Source organism: Equus asinus, chromosome 14, assembly GCF_041296235.1.
Source record: "Equus asinus isolate D_3611 breed Donkey chromosome 14, EquAss-T2T_v2, whole genome shotgun sequence".
NCBI classification, from domain to species: domain Eukaryota; kingdom Metazoa; phylum Chordata; class Mammalia; order Perissodactyla; family Equidae; genus Equus; species Equus asinus.
Window position 1 is genome coordinate 23,979,337 of NC_091803.1, and position 17,851 is coordinate 23,997,187.

A 17,851-nucleotide genomic window follows, 5' to 3' on the forward strand; every position below is an offset into this window, starting at 1 on the left:
AGGGAAAGGACTAGTAATGTCTGCCACAGCTGTGAACTAGGCTGGCTTTTGTCCTTTTCGTTACTCCATGATCCAAGGGAGGCCCCTAGATTGCAGAGAAAGTTCTAAAAATATTAACACACTTATATATGTTGAACAAGTGGCCATGTACCATAGGGATGCATGTGTGGTTCTGTTTCAGGAGTCCCACTGGAAACAATGGTCAAGGATTTGAATCTACAGTGATTTCAGGGAGGCGGAATCTACAGGACTTCATAACTGACTGCACGTGAGGTAGAGGGTGAGAGAGAGAAATCCAGGGTAACTCTCAGGTGTGTGGCTTGAGTGACTAGGAGGACCCTTGAGCATACTGGCATTTGAGAGATGAGAGAATGAGGAGGCTGTTCAGGTTGATTTACTTGTAAGCTCATTAAAGTTGTCAAGATTTATCACCCCTAGGTAATACTCAATTTCTCTTTGAGTCCAAGTGTGTTGCAAAATATGAAGTAGCCAAATGTTCTATAGAGGAAAACTGACAATAAAGCTTACATTCTCCAGGAAGAGCTGGACAGTCTCATTAATTATACTAAGGAGGCACAGAAAAGCTTTAAACAATGCTAGCCAACAAGATCACTATCAAAATGACAGGACAATGTGCCAGATGGTTTTGGAAAATTTCAAGTCTCAAAAATTTAAAATCTATACGAAGGGAAGGTCTTAAAATGTCCCGTGACATAACAACCGATATTTTGTTATAAAAGGAAAGCGAAGAAAAGTTATCTGGTCTTTGGTATTATGGATGACCTGACTAAAGGTCAGCCAGTTGCTAATTCCTAAATTGCAACTTAATTTGTCTAGGACAGTATTATTCTTATTTTGGGTTGGATAAGATTACTAAAAGCTGAGGAAAGTATACAAATAGTACGTGGTAGGAACCTATGAAAAACTGGAACCCTGGGAAAGTGTTCAAATAAGGATAAGAAAAAATTAAATCCATAGAGTTAATATTTTTACAACTAGTTTTGGTATAATTATTTTTATATTCCGGGTACATCTTACCTGTTTCTTAAGATGTTTAAAGCATTCAATAAAATCTGAAATTTTAGGTTTGTGATTTAAATGAAATCTTCAGATGTGTTTAAATCTGAAGTCAGTGTTTAAAAGAGTGGGGATATCTGATTCCAGAATTTTTTTTCTTTCCTTTTTCTCCCTAAAGCCCCCTGGTACGTAGTTGTATATTCTTCGTTGTGGGTCCTTCTAGTTGTGGCATGTGGGACGCTGCCTCAGCGTGGTTTGATGAGCAGTGCCATGTCCGCGCCCAGGATTCGAACCAACTAAACACTGGGCCGCCTGCAGCGGAGCGTGTGAACTTCACCACTCAGCCACGGGGCCAGCCCCTCTGGAAATTTTTAAGTTTTTATTATTAGTTGCACATCTGTGAATAATTAGAGGAATGTTGGCTGTTTAAAAAAATGTCAGTTGATTTCTTAATTAATAAATATGAACATTAATCAAAATACAAATAGTAATGACTTTTTCTCCAAGTCCACAAGCCCTTTGAACATAAATAATCAACATGATGATCCTTTAATACTCCGAGGTTCTGAGAAAATGAGTCACACAGATTTTGGTGCTGAGCATTAATCTTTCATTTTATCAATTTCACTATATTTATTAAATGTTTTCTGAGTGTTATCAAACACTGTTCCAGGCAGTAAGATGATGCATGTTCTAGTGACATTTCAGTCTGAGAAACTGAATAATAAATCATGTATTATTATGTCTGAGCTTAAGTTTTTTCATAAAAGAAGGGCAATAGCACCTGATTGGATGGACCAAATGAACAAATATATGTGAAAGGGTAATGTCCTGCCCTCCTAGACAGAACTAAGTTGTAACAAACAGGTTTTTGACTGAGTAATACTCCTCTGGCTCCCCACCCCGAGCACTAGTATTTTGATGTAATTAATACATTTAGGGTTCACTCCTTAACTTGGAACATTTTGAAGAGAACAAAGGACAACATGAGAATGAATTCACACCAGAGTGACACAGTTTACTGTACAATTAACATAAGCATAATTATTTATGACCCCAAGGAATATATAATAGGCTTCTTATTTACAATTCCTAGTTATGAAGAATTGGTGAAAATCCTTGGCCAACTGTGGTCTGGTTCAGTTCAGACACCTCTTTTCTGGGATTGTCCAAAATCTGCTGATCCTCTTCTGAAAATCCCTTATTGTTCTTGTTTTTCACCTGTACTGAGATACAATGCCTTGTATTCGAGCCTTTTGGACTCTTCATGGAATACTCAGTTTTCTTTTTTCCTGGTTGCAAACTTTGATCAAAGCCTTTATCAATTGTAATTAATCATTATTTCCTGTCTGAGAATTCACCTTGGCTCATTCTCTCTCTTCATAAAATCTGAGTGCCCTATCCTCTGCCTCCTTATGGCAAATGAATGTTAAATGTAGCTCCTTTTGGTGAAGAGAGACTTCCAGAACTGATCTGCCCTGAAAATGGATCTCCAATACACAGTTATTTGAACACAAACTACTACTAGAAATCCTCCTGGACTATAATAACTCAGGGTTTTATTAACTATTTCACATCCAGTGATGTGTGGGACATAAAAGTACTTTGAAAAGTTTAACTTTTGTGATAAAATGAGTTCACTTTATCACTTTTTTGGTTTTTAGTGTTTTAATAAAAGTCTGTAAATCATTTCAGCTTCGACTCAAGGCCTATAAAATCTAGTCCTTCACGGGGAAAAAAATGAGGGAAGTCTTAGCTGGGAGATATGTTAGAAGAAAAATGAGAAAGCAAAGGGATTACGTTCTTACCTTAGCCTCATGGCTTCTTTAGCCATGCCTGAGAAGACCAAGAGGAAAATAGAAAGCCAAGAAACTGAAGCAGCCCCATAGTTGCACCTATTTATGGCTTATGACAGTTTACATTTGTAACAGTTTGTAACATCAAGATGTGATTTCTGTCAAACAAGGCAGTAATCATAAAAATCAAATTAAACCACCTTATATTCTTTTTGGAAAAAGGTGTTACACAAATATATTTTAATAAATAAAATGAATTATTAAGCCAGTTAGTAATACTTCCTTAGTTGTTATATAAGCCAGTAAGGGCTCTTCCCTGATTCTTAACCTCAACATGGCGCCAGAGCTGGCTCTCTGGTACATTCCCCTACTTTTCATCTTCCACAATGGTGCAGGGTGGCATACGGATTCTTAGCCCCTGGTCATTATTTAAAAAAACAAACACTCCTCTCTACTCAAACCTGCAAATATAACAGAAATAATTTTAATGCAAAAATCTGTTTGCTATATGGAAATTTAAAACTAGAACAACAGGATAGAAAAGTAAACATCTCTGAATCATTTTTCAAAGTTCATCAATGACCCTCCGTCTCTTCTAAGACTCTTCTTAAAGTGATCCTAGGAAGTGTTTCATGAGAATAATGCAAGGATTGCTGAAAAACTAACAACAGAATATTGCCATATCACATCACATTGTTTCTCAAATAATGGTACAGAAGATTTAGGTGGTACACTGATGGCTATTTTAAATTTCAAAGTTATATATTTATTTTGATGGAAATTAGAATAAACATAATTAGTATATAAAACTCATAATTTCCATAAACTATATTTCCTAGGAAAAGGCTAAAAACTCTGGGTCCCTTTAAAGAAAAATATTAAGTAAACATTAAATATGGTAAAAACTTTAGAGGAAGCACACAAAAGACTGAAGTTTGAGAAATAATGCTCTTTTCTGTTTATTTCAAGTTTATGTGACTGGTTACACTATATCACTGCCTTGATTAATCAACATTGATATGATTTAAAAACTTTACCATAAAACTTACAGGCGAATAATTACAGGTTATTTCCCATAGGATTTCTAGTCATTAAAAAAAGTTTTATATCAGATTTGGAACATGACTCCTCATATAATCTCATTCATAAAATAAATTATTTTAACTATTTACAACCTCTCCTGGGAATATAATATGCTACTAATTTGAGATCTAAATTTATTTGGTTTCTATGCATTAAAAGTTTACTTATAAACTTTCGCTTCACTATGAATAATTTCATATATGAATGGGATGAAAAGGTCTGACCAAAAATTTTCCTACATTTATATATTCACACGATTTCCCTCCCCATGAGTTATGTGCTGCTGAGTAAGTGAAGGACTGTGGCTTAAGGTTTTCTCATATTTATTATATTCACACAGTTTCTCCCGAGTATGGATTTTCCTATGTTGATTAAGGTGTGCGCTCTGGCTAAAGGCTTTCTCACATTCACTACATTTATAGGGTTTCTCTCCTGTATGAGTTCTCTCATGCTGATTAAGATGTGTCCTCTGGCTGAAAGCTTTCCCACAAAAACTACATTCATAAGGTTTCTCTCCAGTATGAAGTCTATGATGTTCAGTAAGCGATGTGATACGGCTAAAGGCTTTACCACATTGATTACATTTATAGGGCTTCTCTCCAGTATGAATTCTCAGATGTTGAGTAAAGGATGAATGTTGACGGAAGGCTTTCCCACATTCATTGCATATAAAAGGTTTTTCTCCTGTGTGAATTCTCTGATGTTGAATAAGATGTATCCTCTGGCTGAATCTTTTCCCACATTCATCACACTTATAGGGCTTCTCTCCTGTAAGGACTATCTGAGGTTGAGTAGGAGATGAGTTGCAGCTGAAGGCCTTCCCACATTCACTGGGTTTCTCTTCAGTATGAATATGACTAGTAAGAAGAATATGTTGATTGAAGATTTTTCCGCACTCATTATATTCATAAGGATTCTCTCTTACATAGTTTTCCTGATAGTAAACCAAGTCTGAATTATATTTGATGCTATTTCCTTGTGTGTCAGAATTAAAGGGTATTTTAATTGAAGGAATTCTCTGAGGCATAATAAGCTTTGAGTTCATATTATAGTTTTCCCCAAATCTATTATATTCAAGGCTTCTCTCCTGTGTGATCTTTTTGTGGGTAAAAGATACTTGTTCTAAATATCTCTGCTGGTTTTCTTGATTCAACTCTAACTGGTACTCAAAATCCCATAGTCTTCCTAAGATGGAGTACCAGAAACTGTCTCCTGTTAGTGTCTCCATTATCATCTTGTGGGTTTGATTTTCATCAGAAACATTCTGGTTGGGAGTTGATTTTTTGATTTTGGGTCTATTCTCGCCATCTAAAAGAAATTCAGAACATACAGATATTTTGCAGTATTCCCATGTTTTAAAAAAGAAACTGTGGCAGAATGAATTACCAAATAAAACTGACAGCAATGTGGACAAGGCATATGTGGCCTTGAAAGTTTTAAAATATGGCCATGTAACAAGGGGAAAGACTATAAAAGGATGACAAGAAGCAGTGAGCACAGGGGAATTTTAAAATGTATAGTAATCAATCAAAGAAAGACATCATCCAGGAATATCCAACATTGAAAGGAAATGGAAAGGAGAATAAGAAATATCAGAGAAAAGTCTGTGTTCAGATGTGGGAGATATTAGAAAGAAAGACTATTCTTACAGAAGACAGGCCCCGAGTCTAGGATCTTATAAACCTCATCTGTGGATTATTCTACTGTAATGCCAGCTACTTGATTATTTAAAAAGTATTTCTTCCTATTTTTAATCTTTGTTTAAAATGATAAAGCTAATACTTGATTATATTAACATAGTCAAATAATGTGGAAATGCATAAAGTAAGAATTCCACTCCCTAGAAGTAATCATTGTTAATAGTTCGGAACCTTCCAATCTTTCCAGATTTTTCCTGCTTCCTATATTTACAAATATAAACGTAAACCTTATTTTTGAACAAGCATGACTCATGGAACGTGATAAAAACAAAATTTCATTTCAGTCTCCCACCACTTCTTTAGAAATCTAATCATTCACTGAAACCCCCAAGCCCTACTTTGTACTTCTACCTAATCCCCTATCAGATTTTACACTGCCTAGCCCCCTGTTGTCTGAGATTACAAATAAAATACTTGGGAAGACAGTGTTTTCAGACATGAAACCAGAAGAGCTTCCCCTGCCTACACTGTGAGAATGGCATGCAATCTATCTTGTGCCCAAGACCTAAGTTAAGTGAGTGAAATATCTGTCACAGCTACAGACGAAGACTCTCTAGCTTATGGCAGGGATTCATCAAGCTTCCATTATTCTTGCAGGGGCCTAAGGGCTCTTCAGAAAGAAAAATGGGGGATTTGCATAGACTACTGTAGTCTCAGTGTGGTTACAATCTGTCCCCACTGACTTCATATTCCCTGGATCAACTCTAGGGGTTATGAGTGTTTAATAAAATTAGATTTCTAGGGCACCTATGACCTCCTTCGTATCTAAGAGAGGATACCTTCTAGACAGGCCCTTGGCCAGTATAAACATATTGTGATGCCACTGGGCGACTTGAACAACACCTTGCAGGGTCTTCTGTACCACTACACACCTCAACAAGTACCATGCTCAGCCCCACCCACTGCCTTCTGAACTGAATTATTCAGGAAGTAGGAAGGAAAGAAACAAGAAAGGAAAGAGGAAGGGAGAGAGGGAAGGGAGGAAGGAGGGAGAAAAGGAAAGAATTAGGGAGAAAGGGAGAGAGTAAAACAAATATATCCTTTCTACTTGCAAAGCACTGTGATATTGCCAGTTCTCTTTGTTACTTCAAAAAAACGTGCCATAATTTATAGTGGTTTATGATACTAACTTAGTGGACAGAAGTGATTTAAAAACTGAAACAGAATAGGCTAAAACAAAGTAGAAAATATCAGAGTTCATCAGACATAGTGATAAGGATAAATATTGCTTGGCAAAACTTTTGTTTCAGTTTTATGGATTATACAGATCTTACGGGTTGCAATAAAAATGCATTTCTTAATGAGGGTGGTGGTCATAAATAAGCAAAAACTATTGCTTTATAGAGATTGCTAAGCTTTTTCTGTAAAGGATCACATAGTAAATATTTAAGGTTTTGTGGACCATATGGTCTGTTGTAATTACTCAACTAGGCTGTTATAGTGTGAAAGCAGCCACAGACAATATGTAAGAGAGTGTGACTATATTCCCATAAAACTTTATTTATAAAAATATGTGACTCTAGACTATGTTTTGTACATCTAAAGAGTCAAACAGGGTATCTGGAAAGGGAGCCCCTTGGTTAGTCTAAGACATCCTTGTGTTGACTGGTGGTTCATCTCATACCAGCGACGTATGAGTGCTTTCTTCCCCATGGACTCAACAGTGTGTATTGTCAAACTTTTGGACTTTTGTATATCTGATAGGCAAGAAAAGGTAATCTGCTGTAGTTTCAATTTGCGTTTCTCTTATCACGAGTGAGACTGAACATTTTTACATACGTTTAAACGTTTTTGTACTCCTTTATCGAAGAACTGTTCATATTTTTGTATTTTTCTATTGGGCTGCTGGTCTCCTACTGATTTAGAGGCGGCTTTTATATTTTAAGGGGAGATCAGCCCTTTTGATGTAAGTTGAAAATATTTTCCCCCATTACCATTTATCTTTTTACTTTGCTTACTAGTATTCTAAACCATGCAGAATTTTGGGATTTGTGTGTGTTGAATGCATGAATCTTTTCTTTTTATGGCTTCTAGATTTTGAATCATAGGCAGAAAAGACTTCCCAACTTCAAGGTTATAAAAGATTTCTCCTATGTTTTCTTTCAGGTCTCTTATGGTTTCATGTTTTACATTTCAAGTCTCTGATCCCTTTGGAGTTCATGGTTTAAGGGGTAAGCTATGGATCCAACTTCATCTCTTTCCAGATGGCTACCCACTATTTATTAAAAGGCCTACCTTTTTAATACCAGTTGTCTCAAGACCATTAATTAATGGCTTTTTCCCTCCTAATTTGAAATAATGCCTTTATTATAAACTAAACTCCTGCACATACCGGGGTGTATTTCTGGATTTTCTAGTCTGTTTAGTTCATCTGCCTTGTTTTAATTAATGAAATTTTACCGTATATGATCTAGTAGGGATAATCTCCTTTATCATTTTTCCTTTCAGAGTTTTCCTGATTATTTTTGTGTTTTGGTTTCTCCATAAGAACTTTAGAATGAGCTTATCTAGATCCTCCCAAAATCTTGTAGGTACTTTTTGTGGGATTACATTACATGTTTGGTCAGGACACTGACATTCTGGTATGTCCATTTACTCAAGTTTATTTCTCTGTCTGTCATAAGTGTTTTAAGGTTTTCCTCATGCAGAAATGTTGCACATTTCTTGCTGAAAGTTTATATCTAGACATTTTGTCTTTTCAATTGCTATGGAATGGGCTCTTCTCTTCCTTCTTATTTTCTAACTGGTAGTTTGCACCTTTTACTTTCACTCCACTTCAACAATCTACTTACCTGGTTATACAGTTATACCCTGAACTTTGCTCCATATGGAAAATCTTAAACTCAGTGTCACACTCTGTTGCCCATGAGTGGACTCAGGCCCTTATTCACATTCTACTTGCTTTCTGACCTCATCCAGACCTCCATTTCTTGACTCTTCTGTTGTCTTCTAGTTGTCACTCCTCTTCAGGCCTTACTTCACTTCTTGTCACTTCTGGGACTCTATGCCAAATCACTCGAGTTAACTCTCTTTCAGTTTTCCCCCTTTAGTTCCACCAGTCTAATATGCCCTCGAACTGGATCCTCAAATGCTTTCCAGTGCTGAATATAACAGGAGAAACGGCATAGCCATGGAAATCAGAAACCACAAACATATAGGCAAAATCCCATTTGGGCCCTCAAAGCTGCTCAGTAATTCCTTTACTCATCTTTGGTCAGCTTCCATTTACCTTAGTAAGATATAGCAAGTGCTCCTTAAGTCCCCTACCTGTCCTCTCAATTCCTTTCCAGTCAACAGAAGACCCTGCCTCCTAATCTACCAAGAAAATAGAAATCATCATGTGTGAACTCCCCCAAATCTTCCAACAAACTTATTTATATACAAAGTAACCCTAGTCTCCTTCTCTCCAATCCCACTCCATCTCTTCTAGAACCTTGCTCTGTCTTTTGTATCTATTCTCTGCTTACCCTCTCAACTGACTCCATCCCTTCAGCATTATAAACAAGCTAAAATCATTCCTGCTTAGAATAATCCTCTTTTGACACTATCTGGTATTCTAGCAAATATCCTCTTTATTGTCTCCTCTTCTCATTCTAGCTTCTTGTAAGAGTACTGTCTATTTACTAGCTCTACTTTTTTTTTACCTCCTAGTCACTAAACAATGTACAAACTGATTGTTATTCTAATCAGTCCTCTGTCATTTCACTCATTAATTACCAACCTCTTTGTTGCTAAATCCATTGGACATTTTCCAGGTTTCATCTTAGCTAGGAAGAGATTTCTAGAAAAAGAGACATCAGCAGATGTCAATAATAATGAGGCAGGCAATACCCCAGAGGGCACACCAGAATTAGGTCACATGAGTCAGATCATTCTATCTCAATCCCTGGATCAAAAGAAATGTTCTACCACATCTTGATGAGAGGAACCATTGATCGAGTCTCAGAGGAAAATGCAAAAATGCAAGCAGTCTCCCTGGAGGAGACTGTCCCTGACAAGGAGGATGTGAAAAAACCACTTGTTCAAGCTTATCTGTGAACTGAGAGCCTTGGGCATCCACATATGGCTGCACAATGAAGTCTGCAAATTTTCTTAAAGTAGCAATTATTTCCTCTAGTTGGGAGTCTACGGGTAGGGACATAACGGGAGACAGTGTGGATGCTACACATGACCACATATGTACCTGTGGGAAAGAAAAGGTCTGCCTTCTGCTGTAGGTGCCTACCATGGCAATTGACCCAAAAAGGGAGTTTTTAATTTTCTTTCTTTAGTTTTCTACTCCCCAGGTTCAGGTGTGTGGAGGTTTGTAGAAATACTGTCATCCACTGTTGTCAGGGAAAGCGCTAGGAGTTCCTGACAAAAGGTTTTAATTATCAGCCTCTACTCATGGAATGCCGGCACTGGTCAGGCAAAATTCAGGTTCAGTGAGGCTGAAATAGGAACAAGGTTTCCTACCAAATGTAACCTAGAGCACTAAAAGCAAGAAGGACAGCCAAGTCAAAGTCAACTTGAAAAAGCTGAAGTTTGAATGACAGAAAACCAAGTCCAAATGATGAAACCAGGTGCCAGAGCAAAGAATCGAGCAGGAATTAGATAGAGATGAGGTAGGTTAGCCTGGCTTAATGGACCACAATGGAAACTATCTAACTCCATATCTGGCAGTTAAGCAGTCAACTATTTGCTAAAATAACCAGGCAGAGCATTGTAGGTGGTATGACGACAATAGGGAGCTAAGGGTTTTTTTTTGGTCAAGAAATCTCATATTTAATGGGATGCTTTCAAGAAGAGAGATAAAGTCAAAAGATCCATGTTTTGACGTAATTAAAATGACAGCATGACATTAATAAATGACAATATAATCTAAAATCTGGGAAGAGAATGTGGGTAAAATACTGAGGTTAGAAATGGCAAAATGTCATAGAAGGGCTATTTAAAAGCATTGTACTAAAGATGGAACACCAAGTCCATAGGAATACATGCTTTTAGGAAAAGGAGGGAGAGCAGGGAGTAAAGGAACAGGTGAAGATACAAGAGAGAGGCTAGAGGAGACAACAACTGTGTATATCACAGGCCAGGGTGGAACAAAATTCCCAGAAGGTAAAGTCAATACAATCAAATGCGACAAAATCATAGGAGAAAATAACTGTGGCTTTTTAGACACTGGATTAGACTGGAAGGAAGTTGGTGATCATTTCCAACAAGACAATTTTAGTAGTACAGGTAGGATAGTACAGGTCATATCACAAAGGTGAGCAAGAGAATTAGAATTGAGGCTATGGGTTTTAGACAAGTTTAAAGAGTTTGATAATAAAAGGAAAAAAGAAGGAAAAATAGGTAAAAATAGTGAAGATTCTTGAGATGGAAAAGAAAAATTTAAAGAATACCGAAAAGGATGTATGAACAAAAAATAGAAAGTAAATGCTATGTGGAGATTTGCAACGTCAAGGTATTTATGGGTGTTCAAACTAACACCTTCAAAATAACGTTTGTGTGGTGTAAATTTTTTTTTAATAATAAGCATATATTATCTTTTTAATCAGAAAAAAAGTAAGAAAGCCATTGCCACTTTGGTAAAAAGTCAAATATGAACTGAGTTTTTTACAAAGCCTAAGTATTCTTTTAATCCTAGAGGGATGTATTTGGAACTCAGTTGAGTATTTCAAAAATGACTATTTCCCCTCGCTGAGTAGCAAATACCCAAATGCTTGCTTCTCACCTGGAGGAGTGTCCGGTGGGCTGTCTCTTTCCATCATCCACTGCTCCTCTTGCTCCAACTGAATGATCACTTCTGGCTTATAAAGTTGATGCCCTATTCATGGGAAAAATGTATGTCTTAGGAGTTTACACTGGGAACAAAAAATCTGTCTCAGAACTCATTTTCAACTTTTTTAGTCCTTAGGGTCTCTGGATTCAGAAAGGGGAGACTTCAGAGGCCTCAAAATAAAACTACCCAACTCAAACTCAACAAAGTCAAGACCTTTACCTGAGGAGAAAGAGCAGAAAACAAGGGCCTCTGTCTCCAAGACTGACTAGCATTCTTCTGTCCTGGCCTGAACTATATTCTCAAAATATAGTTCATTATTACTTAAGGAAATAAACCCACCAGGACGGTTTCCAGTTTTACAGGGATACTATCCTCACCCAGCGTGACCAGATTCCTGTAGTTTTCCAGCATCACATCTCGGTAGAGGTTCTTCTGAGCAGGGTACAGCTGGTCCCACTCCTCTCTGGTGAAGTCCACAGCCACGTCCTGGAATGTCAGTGATTCCTGAAATATCAAGCATATTCCTGCTCAGTCAGAAACCGTTTTTTACAGGGGCCCTCAGAGGAAGGGGAAAAGGTGCAGCTGTAGACAAAAGTTGGGATGTCTACGCTGTTGTGCTGAGAGTCTTCAGGGCTCTGAGTAACTCATGTCAACATTTTTGAAAAAATAATTAGTACTTGTCCATCATCTTTCAAGTCAAATATAAATGAAATAATGCTTGCTTTTAAGCTTTTTACTATTTGCTGCAGAAGAAAGGCTATCATATCATCTAAACAATTAAAAAACTATATGGGAAATTCATGCTATAAGATTTCAGAAATGAAAGAATTCAGGATATGTTCAAATAGTGAAAGTAGGTATCAAGTTGGTAGATCTTATATAGATCCTTAACAGATTTTTAAGCTTTGGATAGAAGAGGAGAGAGGATTTTCCAGTGGGCTAAAAAGAAAAAAGCAACAAGGGTGAATAGGTTGAGAGTAGAAGGCACATGATACATGTTGGGATCAGAAAAAGAAAATGTCTTGTTACAGGTAGGGATTTCAAATAAAAAAAGGTGACGTCTAAGTTTTCTCCATTTTCAATGCTTCTTAAACAACCCTTTTTCTCTCATAGACACAGACAGACAGTCACAAACAACATATATACCTCTCCCATCTCCCTTACTACCTAATGCTTCTGCAAAGTACCACTCACTTCATGGGTACGATAACTCCTCAATTCTTTGGAATGAGCAGAGTGTCATATTCCAAATCAATCCTTTTCCCCCTAAGTTCAGGTTCAATATTTAAGTACAGTACTGGCATTTTAAATTAATTTTCATGCTTTGATAACATACCTTCCTAAAATATATTTCAACTCAACGATGTAGGTAATTTAGAAATGAGTCACTGAGGCTGGAAGAAATTAAATAATTGATCTAATGACATACAGCTATTAAATAGCAGGAACAGGATTTTATTGTAAATCTTACTCGAAAGCCTATGCTCTTTCCATCATACCACAAAGATGTCTTTTCTGCCCTTATGAATATCTTCTCTTTTGTTTTTATTTCTAATTTCCATTCAACTTTCCCCACCCTCTTGAGAGCAGCACCAATGGTGCTATGTCAGTAAGGGCGAAAGAAACTATGAATTATAGTCTACATTCTTTAACATCCATATCTGTAGCTCTTTTTGGCTGTTTTAATCAATATCTTGCCTAGGGTTTCTCCTTCCTCTATGCCTTTTAAGGATGATCTTGCACTCAGTTACCTGTTTCTTCTCTTTTTTTCATGTCCTTATTTGACTTTTATATACTATATATACATATATACTAATATGGTTTAGAAACAGAAACATATAAAAAAGTACTTAGTAAAAAGAGCCTCTCTCCCACACTACTTTCCTCTCTTCAGCTCTTACTCCCCAATAGATAATAACTATTTATACTTTTTAGTGTATTTTTCTAGAATTCTCCATTATGCAAATAATATGGAATTCTTATTTCGTTGCATTTTCTTTTTTACCTCAAAGGCAACATATTTTATACACTGTTTTTTAACTTAATTAATGCTAGAAATCTTTCCTCTCAGACATTTTAGGACATAGAGGGCCTCCTCACTAAACTTAAAGATTTTCTGACATCATTTCAGACTTAAAGAAAAGTTGCAAGAATAAAAAAAAAAATTCTTCCTTCTCCTCTCCTCTCTCTTTTTCTCTCTCTCTACAATTTTTCTGGGCTGTTTTAAGAGTAAATTGCAGACAATGCCCCTGAACCCCTAAAAAATTTGGTATTTATTTCCTAAAAACAAGGAATTCTCTTACATAACAACAGGACAATGATCAAAATCAGGAAATTAACACTGATAGAGTACTGTTGTCTAAAATATATACTTATTCAGATTTCACTAAATGTCCCAAAAATGTCCCTGGTAACAAAAGAAAATTCAAGATCATGCACTGCATTTGCTTGTGCTGTCTCCTTTGTCTCCTTTAATCTGCAGCAGGTCCTGAGCCTTTCCTTGTATTTCATGACACTGGCATTTTGGAAAGTACAGGCCAGGTATCTTGTAGAATAAATCTCAATTTGGGCTTGTCTAATGTCTCCTCCAGATTAGCTTCACACTATGCACTTTAGGCAGGAATAATAAAGAAGAGATGCTGGGTTCTTCCCAGTGAATTATATCAGGAGGCACAGGCTGTTGACTAAGTTCCATTACTGGAAATGTTAACTTTGATAATTTGGCTAAGGTGGTTATCTACCAGTAATTTCTACTGGAAAATTACTATTTCATTCTGTAATTACTATGTATCTTGTTGGGGAGATACTTTGAGACTAGGTAAATATCTTGTTCCTCTCCAAACTTTCATTTACTAGTTTTAGCATCCACTGGTAATTCTTGCCTGAATCAACCGTAATTACAATGGTTGCTAAATGGTGCTTTTCTAATTCTGTCATTCTTTGTACATTATTAGTTGGCTTTCTACTGTGCTGAAGAGGTTTCTCTTCTCATTCATTCATTAATTTATATGAGGTGGACTGACTTATTTTATTCAGTAGGTTATAATCATTTACTATCACTATTTTAATGCTCATATTGCCCTAGATTTAGCCAGAAGGAGCCCCTTCAAACTGGCTTCTGTGTCCTTTTGACACGTCTCTATCATTCTTTGAGTAGTTCTTTACTTTTTGGGACACAAAGATGTTCTTCTTTCAAGATTCATCTTGTGTCTTCCCTGCCCCAAGCCTGGAAACAGCCATTTCTCCAAGGATCCCTGGTTCCTTTAATGGTCAAATACTGAGCAGCTCTGCTTCCAACCAAAGCGTCTGCAGGGTTGCAATCTGGCATGTTCTGCTCTGTTGGTGAAATAGTGAGTGGCTATGTGTGGTTCCTTGTAATGGAGAACCACACTTAGAAACCAAGATCTAGGCACTAACTAGGGGTGTTCAATGCTACTGGAGCATCACTGCTTCAAGGGTCTCTCAGAGGTCGTATCTGGGAAACAGAGGTATAAATATAATGATGTATGTATACATGAACACACACACACAGAACTCCATACCCATTTCTATATGTAGCTATGCATTAAAACCCACGAGTCTACACTGATACCTCTAACTATAATGCAACAGCACAGGGTTTATTCTATCCTCTCTTTTCACATTTGTAATTCCCTTCTTCAAGCAGGAGAAACCTGGCTCCCGGTATGCACAATGTATTTACTTATGTGCTCAATCCTACAATGTAAAGAAAGTGGTTTCAGTATTACTAACACATTCCTCTGCACAAAAGAAGTCTACAAATCAGATTTCAGTTTTTAGAGTTTGACTTTTGGCCTGAGGGTAGAGTCCAACTACATAGGTTTAAAGGTTAACTCCTTTTCCTAATTTCTTCAGTGTAGTTATGTCAGTAACTTGAAATACAATTTGGTTCATCTGTTTCTGTCTGTATTCAATTTTAGGCCCTCCTCCCATGTTGCCCCCACCCCTATCCCCCAATTCCCTCTATCTTTTCCACCCCATTCCATCCAAGCCTTGTAGGTAACCAATCTTATTAGACTCACCTTTATCCTTCTGGTGTCTCTTTTGGCTCAAATGAGCAGATACATGTATATGTACATTTTTATTTCCCCTTTCTTACACAAAAGTGGCATACTACAGATACTCTTGTATTTTGCTTTTTCCACTGAACAGTTTATCCCGGAAATCTCTCCACATCAGTTCATAGATATCTTCTACATTCTTCTGTATAGCTGCATGGTGCTCATAATATGTGAATGTTCCACAATTTATTTAACTAGTCTATTAACAGACATTTTAGCTGCTTTCTACTCTTTTGCTATGACAAATAACGCTACAATGAAATATCTTGTACGTATAGTATTTTGCAACTGTGTACAAGTCTATCTGCGAATCAATTCCCCAAAATGAGACGTCTGGTAAAAGAGTATATGAATCCGTAATTTTGACACATATTGTCAAACTGACCTCCTTAGAGCTTGTATCAATTTATACTCTGTAACATTAACTTATTGCTGCATAACAAACGACCCCAAAATTTAGTGGCTCAAAACAACAATTATTTATTTTGCTCACAAAATCTATAACATGGGCAGGACTTGGTGGGACTAGCTCATCTTTGTTCCATTTGGTTTCAGCTGGAGTGGCTCAGCATTGAGCTGTAGGATTCACTCTTAGGATGGCTTACTCATATGGCTGACAAATTCGTGCTGGCTATCAGCTGGGAGCTCAGCCAGGGGCCTCAGTCTCTCTCCTTATGGGCCTCTCCACAGGCTGCTTGGGCTTCTTCATGGCATAGTGGCTGGATTCCAAGTGCAAAATTCCCAAGAGAATCATCTTTTATGACCCATCCTCGGAAGTCACATAGCTTCACTTCTACCACAGTCATAAGCCTGCTTAGATCCAAGGGGAAGGAACACAGTCCCTCATCTCTTGATGGAAAGAGTATTTAAGTCACATTATAAGAGGGGCCTGTATAATGGGAGAAATCATGCCACTTTTGGAAAATACAATCTGCTGCAGTCTGAAGTGAACACATCCTCTGAACATAAAAATTCACATCCCTCCCACAGGCAAAATACACTCATTTTCTTCCCCAAGATGCCCAAATTTCATCCCATCATGGCATCAGCTTGAAGTCCAAGATCTCGTCATCTAAATCAGGTCCACAAGCAGACAAGGATCTTGGAGTATAGTTCCTCAGGTATGATTTCTTGACTGCTTTCTCTGTATATGATGACCTGTAAACTAAAAAAATAGTTATTTGGCCCCACTCTCTACCCCCTACAAACTTAGAATGGTCGGAAAGGCATAGGAATAACCACTAGAGACACTCCCATTCAAGCAAACAGCAGTACATAGCAATTCTAAAAGGTAGCTGAACTGGGCACACGTTGAGAGGTGTAAATGAGAAACAATTTTATTTTTAAATCCAGTAACTCCTGGTTCATTTATATTGGACATTTCTTTATTTAGCATGTTTTTTCCTCTTACATTTTCCTGTAGGCAGCCAGAAGCCACCAGTTTGCACTTGCAGTCTTCTACCTGCAAATCTCCTTCGTTAGATCACTGAGTTCATTAAGCATATTTCCTATTTCCCTTGTTACTGAAGGTGACAATGTTGCCCAACATTCCTTCTTCAAGGGGCCCCTTTCCTCCCATTCATAGCATTTTCTTTACTGTTCTTTAAGCCCTGACAAAGGTCCTTTAGGTTCCCACTAGCTCTCCTTAAGGCCCTTTATTATTTCACTAACAATCTTTTCCTTTCCATCTTCTGCCCGTAGCTCAATTGGCACTGTTCCAAGCCAATGCCATATGCACTAGGTTTTGCTTTGGCAGCACCTCACTTCCGGTACCAAAATCTGTAGCAGTTATCTATTGCTGCCTAATAAACCACCCCAAATCTTGGGGGAATAAAATATCAACTACCATTTATTTTGATCACAAATCTGCAATTTGAACAGGACATAGTAGGGACAGCTCGCCTCTGATCTATGTGGCAGCAGCTGGGAGGGCTTGACTGTGGGTTGGAGAATCCACTGTCAAGATGGTTCACTCACACGGCTGGCAAGCTGCTGCTGGCTTTCACCTGAGAGCTCGGCTAGGGCTGTGGGCCTTGGTTCCTCTCCATGTGGGCTTCTCCATGGGCTGTTTGGGTTTATTCATGGCAAGGTGGCTGGATTTAGAGCAAGCATCCCAAGAGAATCAGGCAGAAGTCTCACTGCCTTTTATGACCTGCCTTGAAAGTCATATAGCCTCACTTCTACCAGTCATAGGCTTGCCCAGATTCAATAGAGGGAACAGAGACCTCAATGTCTCTTTATGGGATGAATGTCAAAGTCACATTGTAAAGAAAGTGTTTCAAATGGGAGATATTTTGGCCATTTTTCTGAAAATGCAATCTGCCACACACAGCAACAGTGTAAGCGTGCCTGTTTCCCCAAAGCTTTGCCAAGACAGTATGCTATCAAGCTTGTGAAAAATATCAAACT

General features: G+C 37.6%; 1 protein-coding gene across 4 annotated transcripts in view; it reads right to left on the reverse strand.

The window, feature by feature from the left end:
• Positions 1 to 2,015: 2,015 nt before the first annotated feature.
• Positions 2,016 to 17,851, reverse strand: part of ZNF713 (zinc finger protein 713) — a 43,948-nt gene continuing 28,112 nt past the window's right edge. For all 4 annotated transcript variants that reach the window (XM_014842315.3, XM_014842314.3, XM_014842313.3 and 1 more), the window contains 3 exons: positions 11,738 to 11,864; positions 11,313 to 11,405; positions 2,016 to 5,204 (listed from right to left, as the gene is read on the reverse strand). In XM_014842315.3, the coding sequence (XP_014697801.1) occupies positions 4,138 to 5,204; positions 11,313 to 11,405; positions 11,738 to 11,771 (1,194 nt within the window). In that variant the 5' untranslated portion in view covers positions 11,772 to 11,864 and the 3' untranslated portion in view covers positions 2,016 to 4,137. The remainder of the gene's footprint in view (positions 5,205 to 11,312; positions 11,406 to 11,737; positions 11,865 to 17,851) is intronic.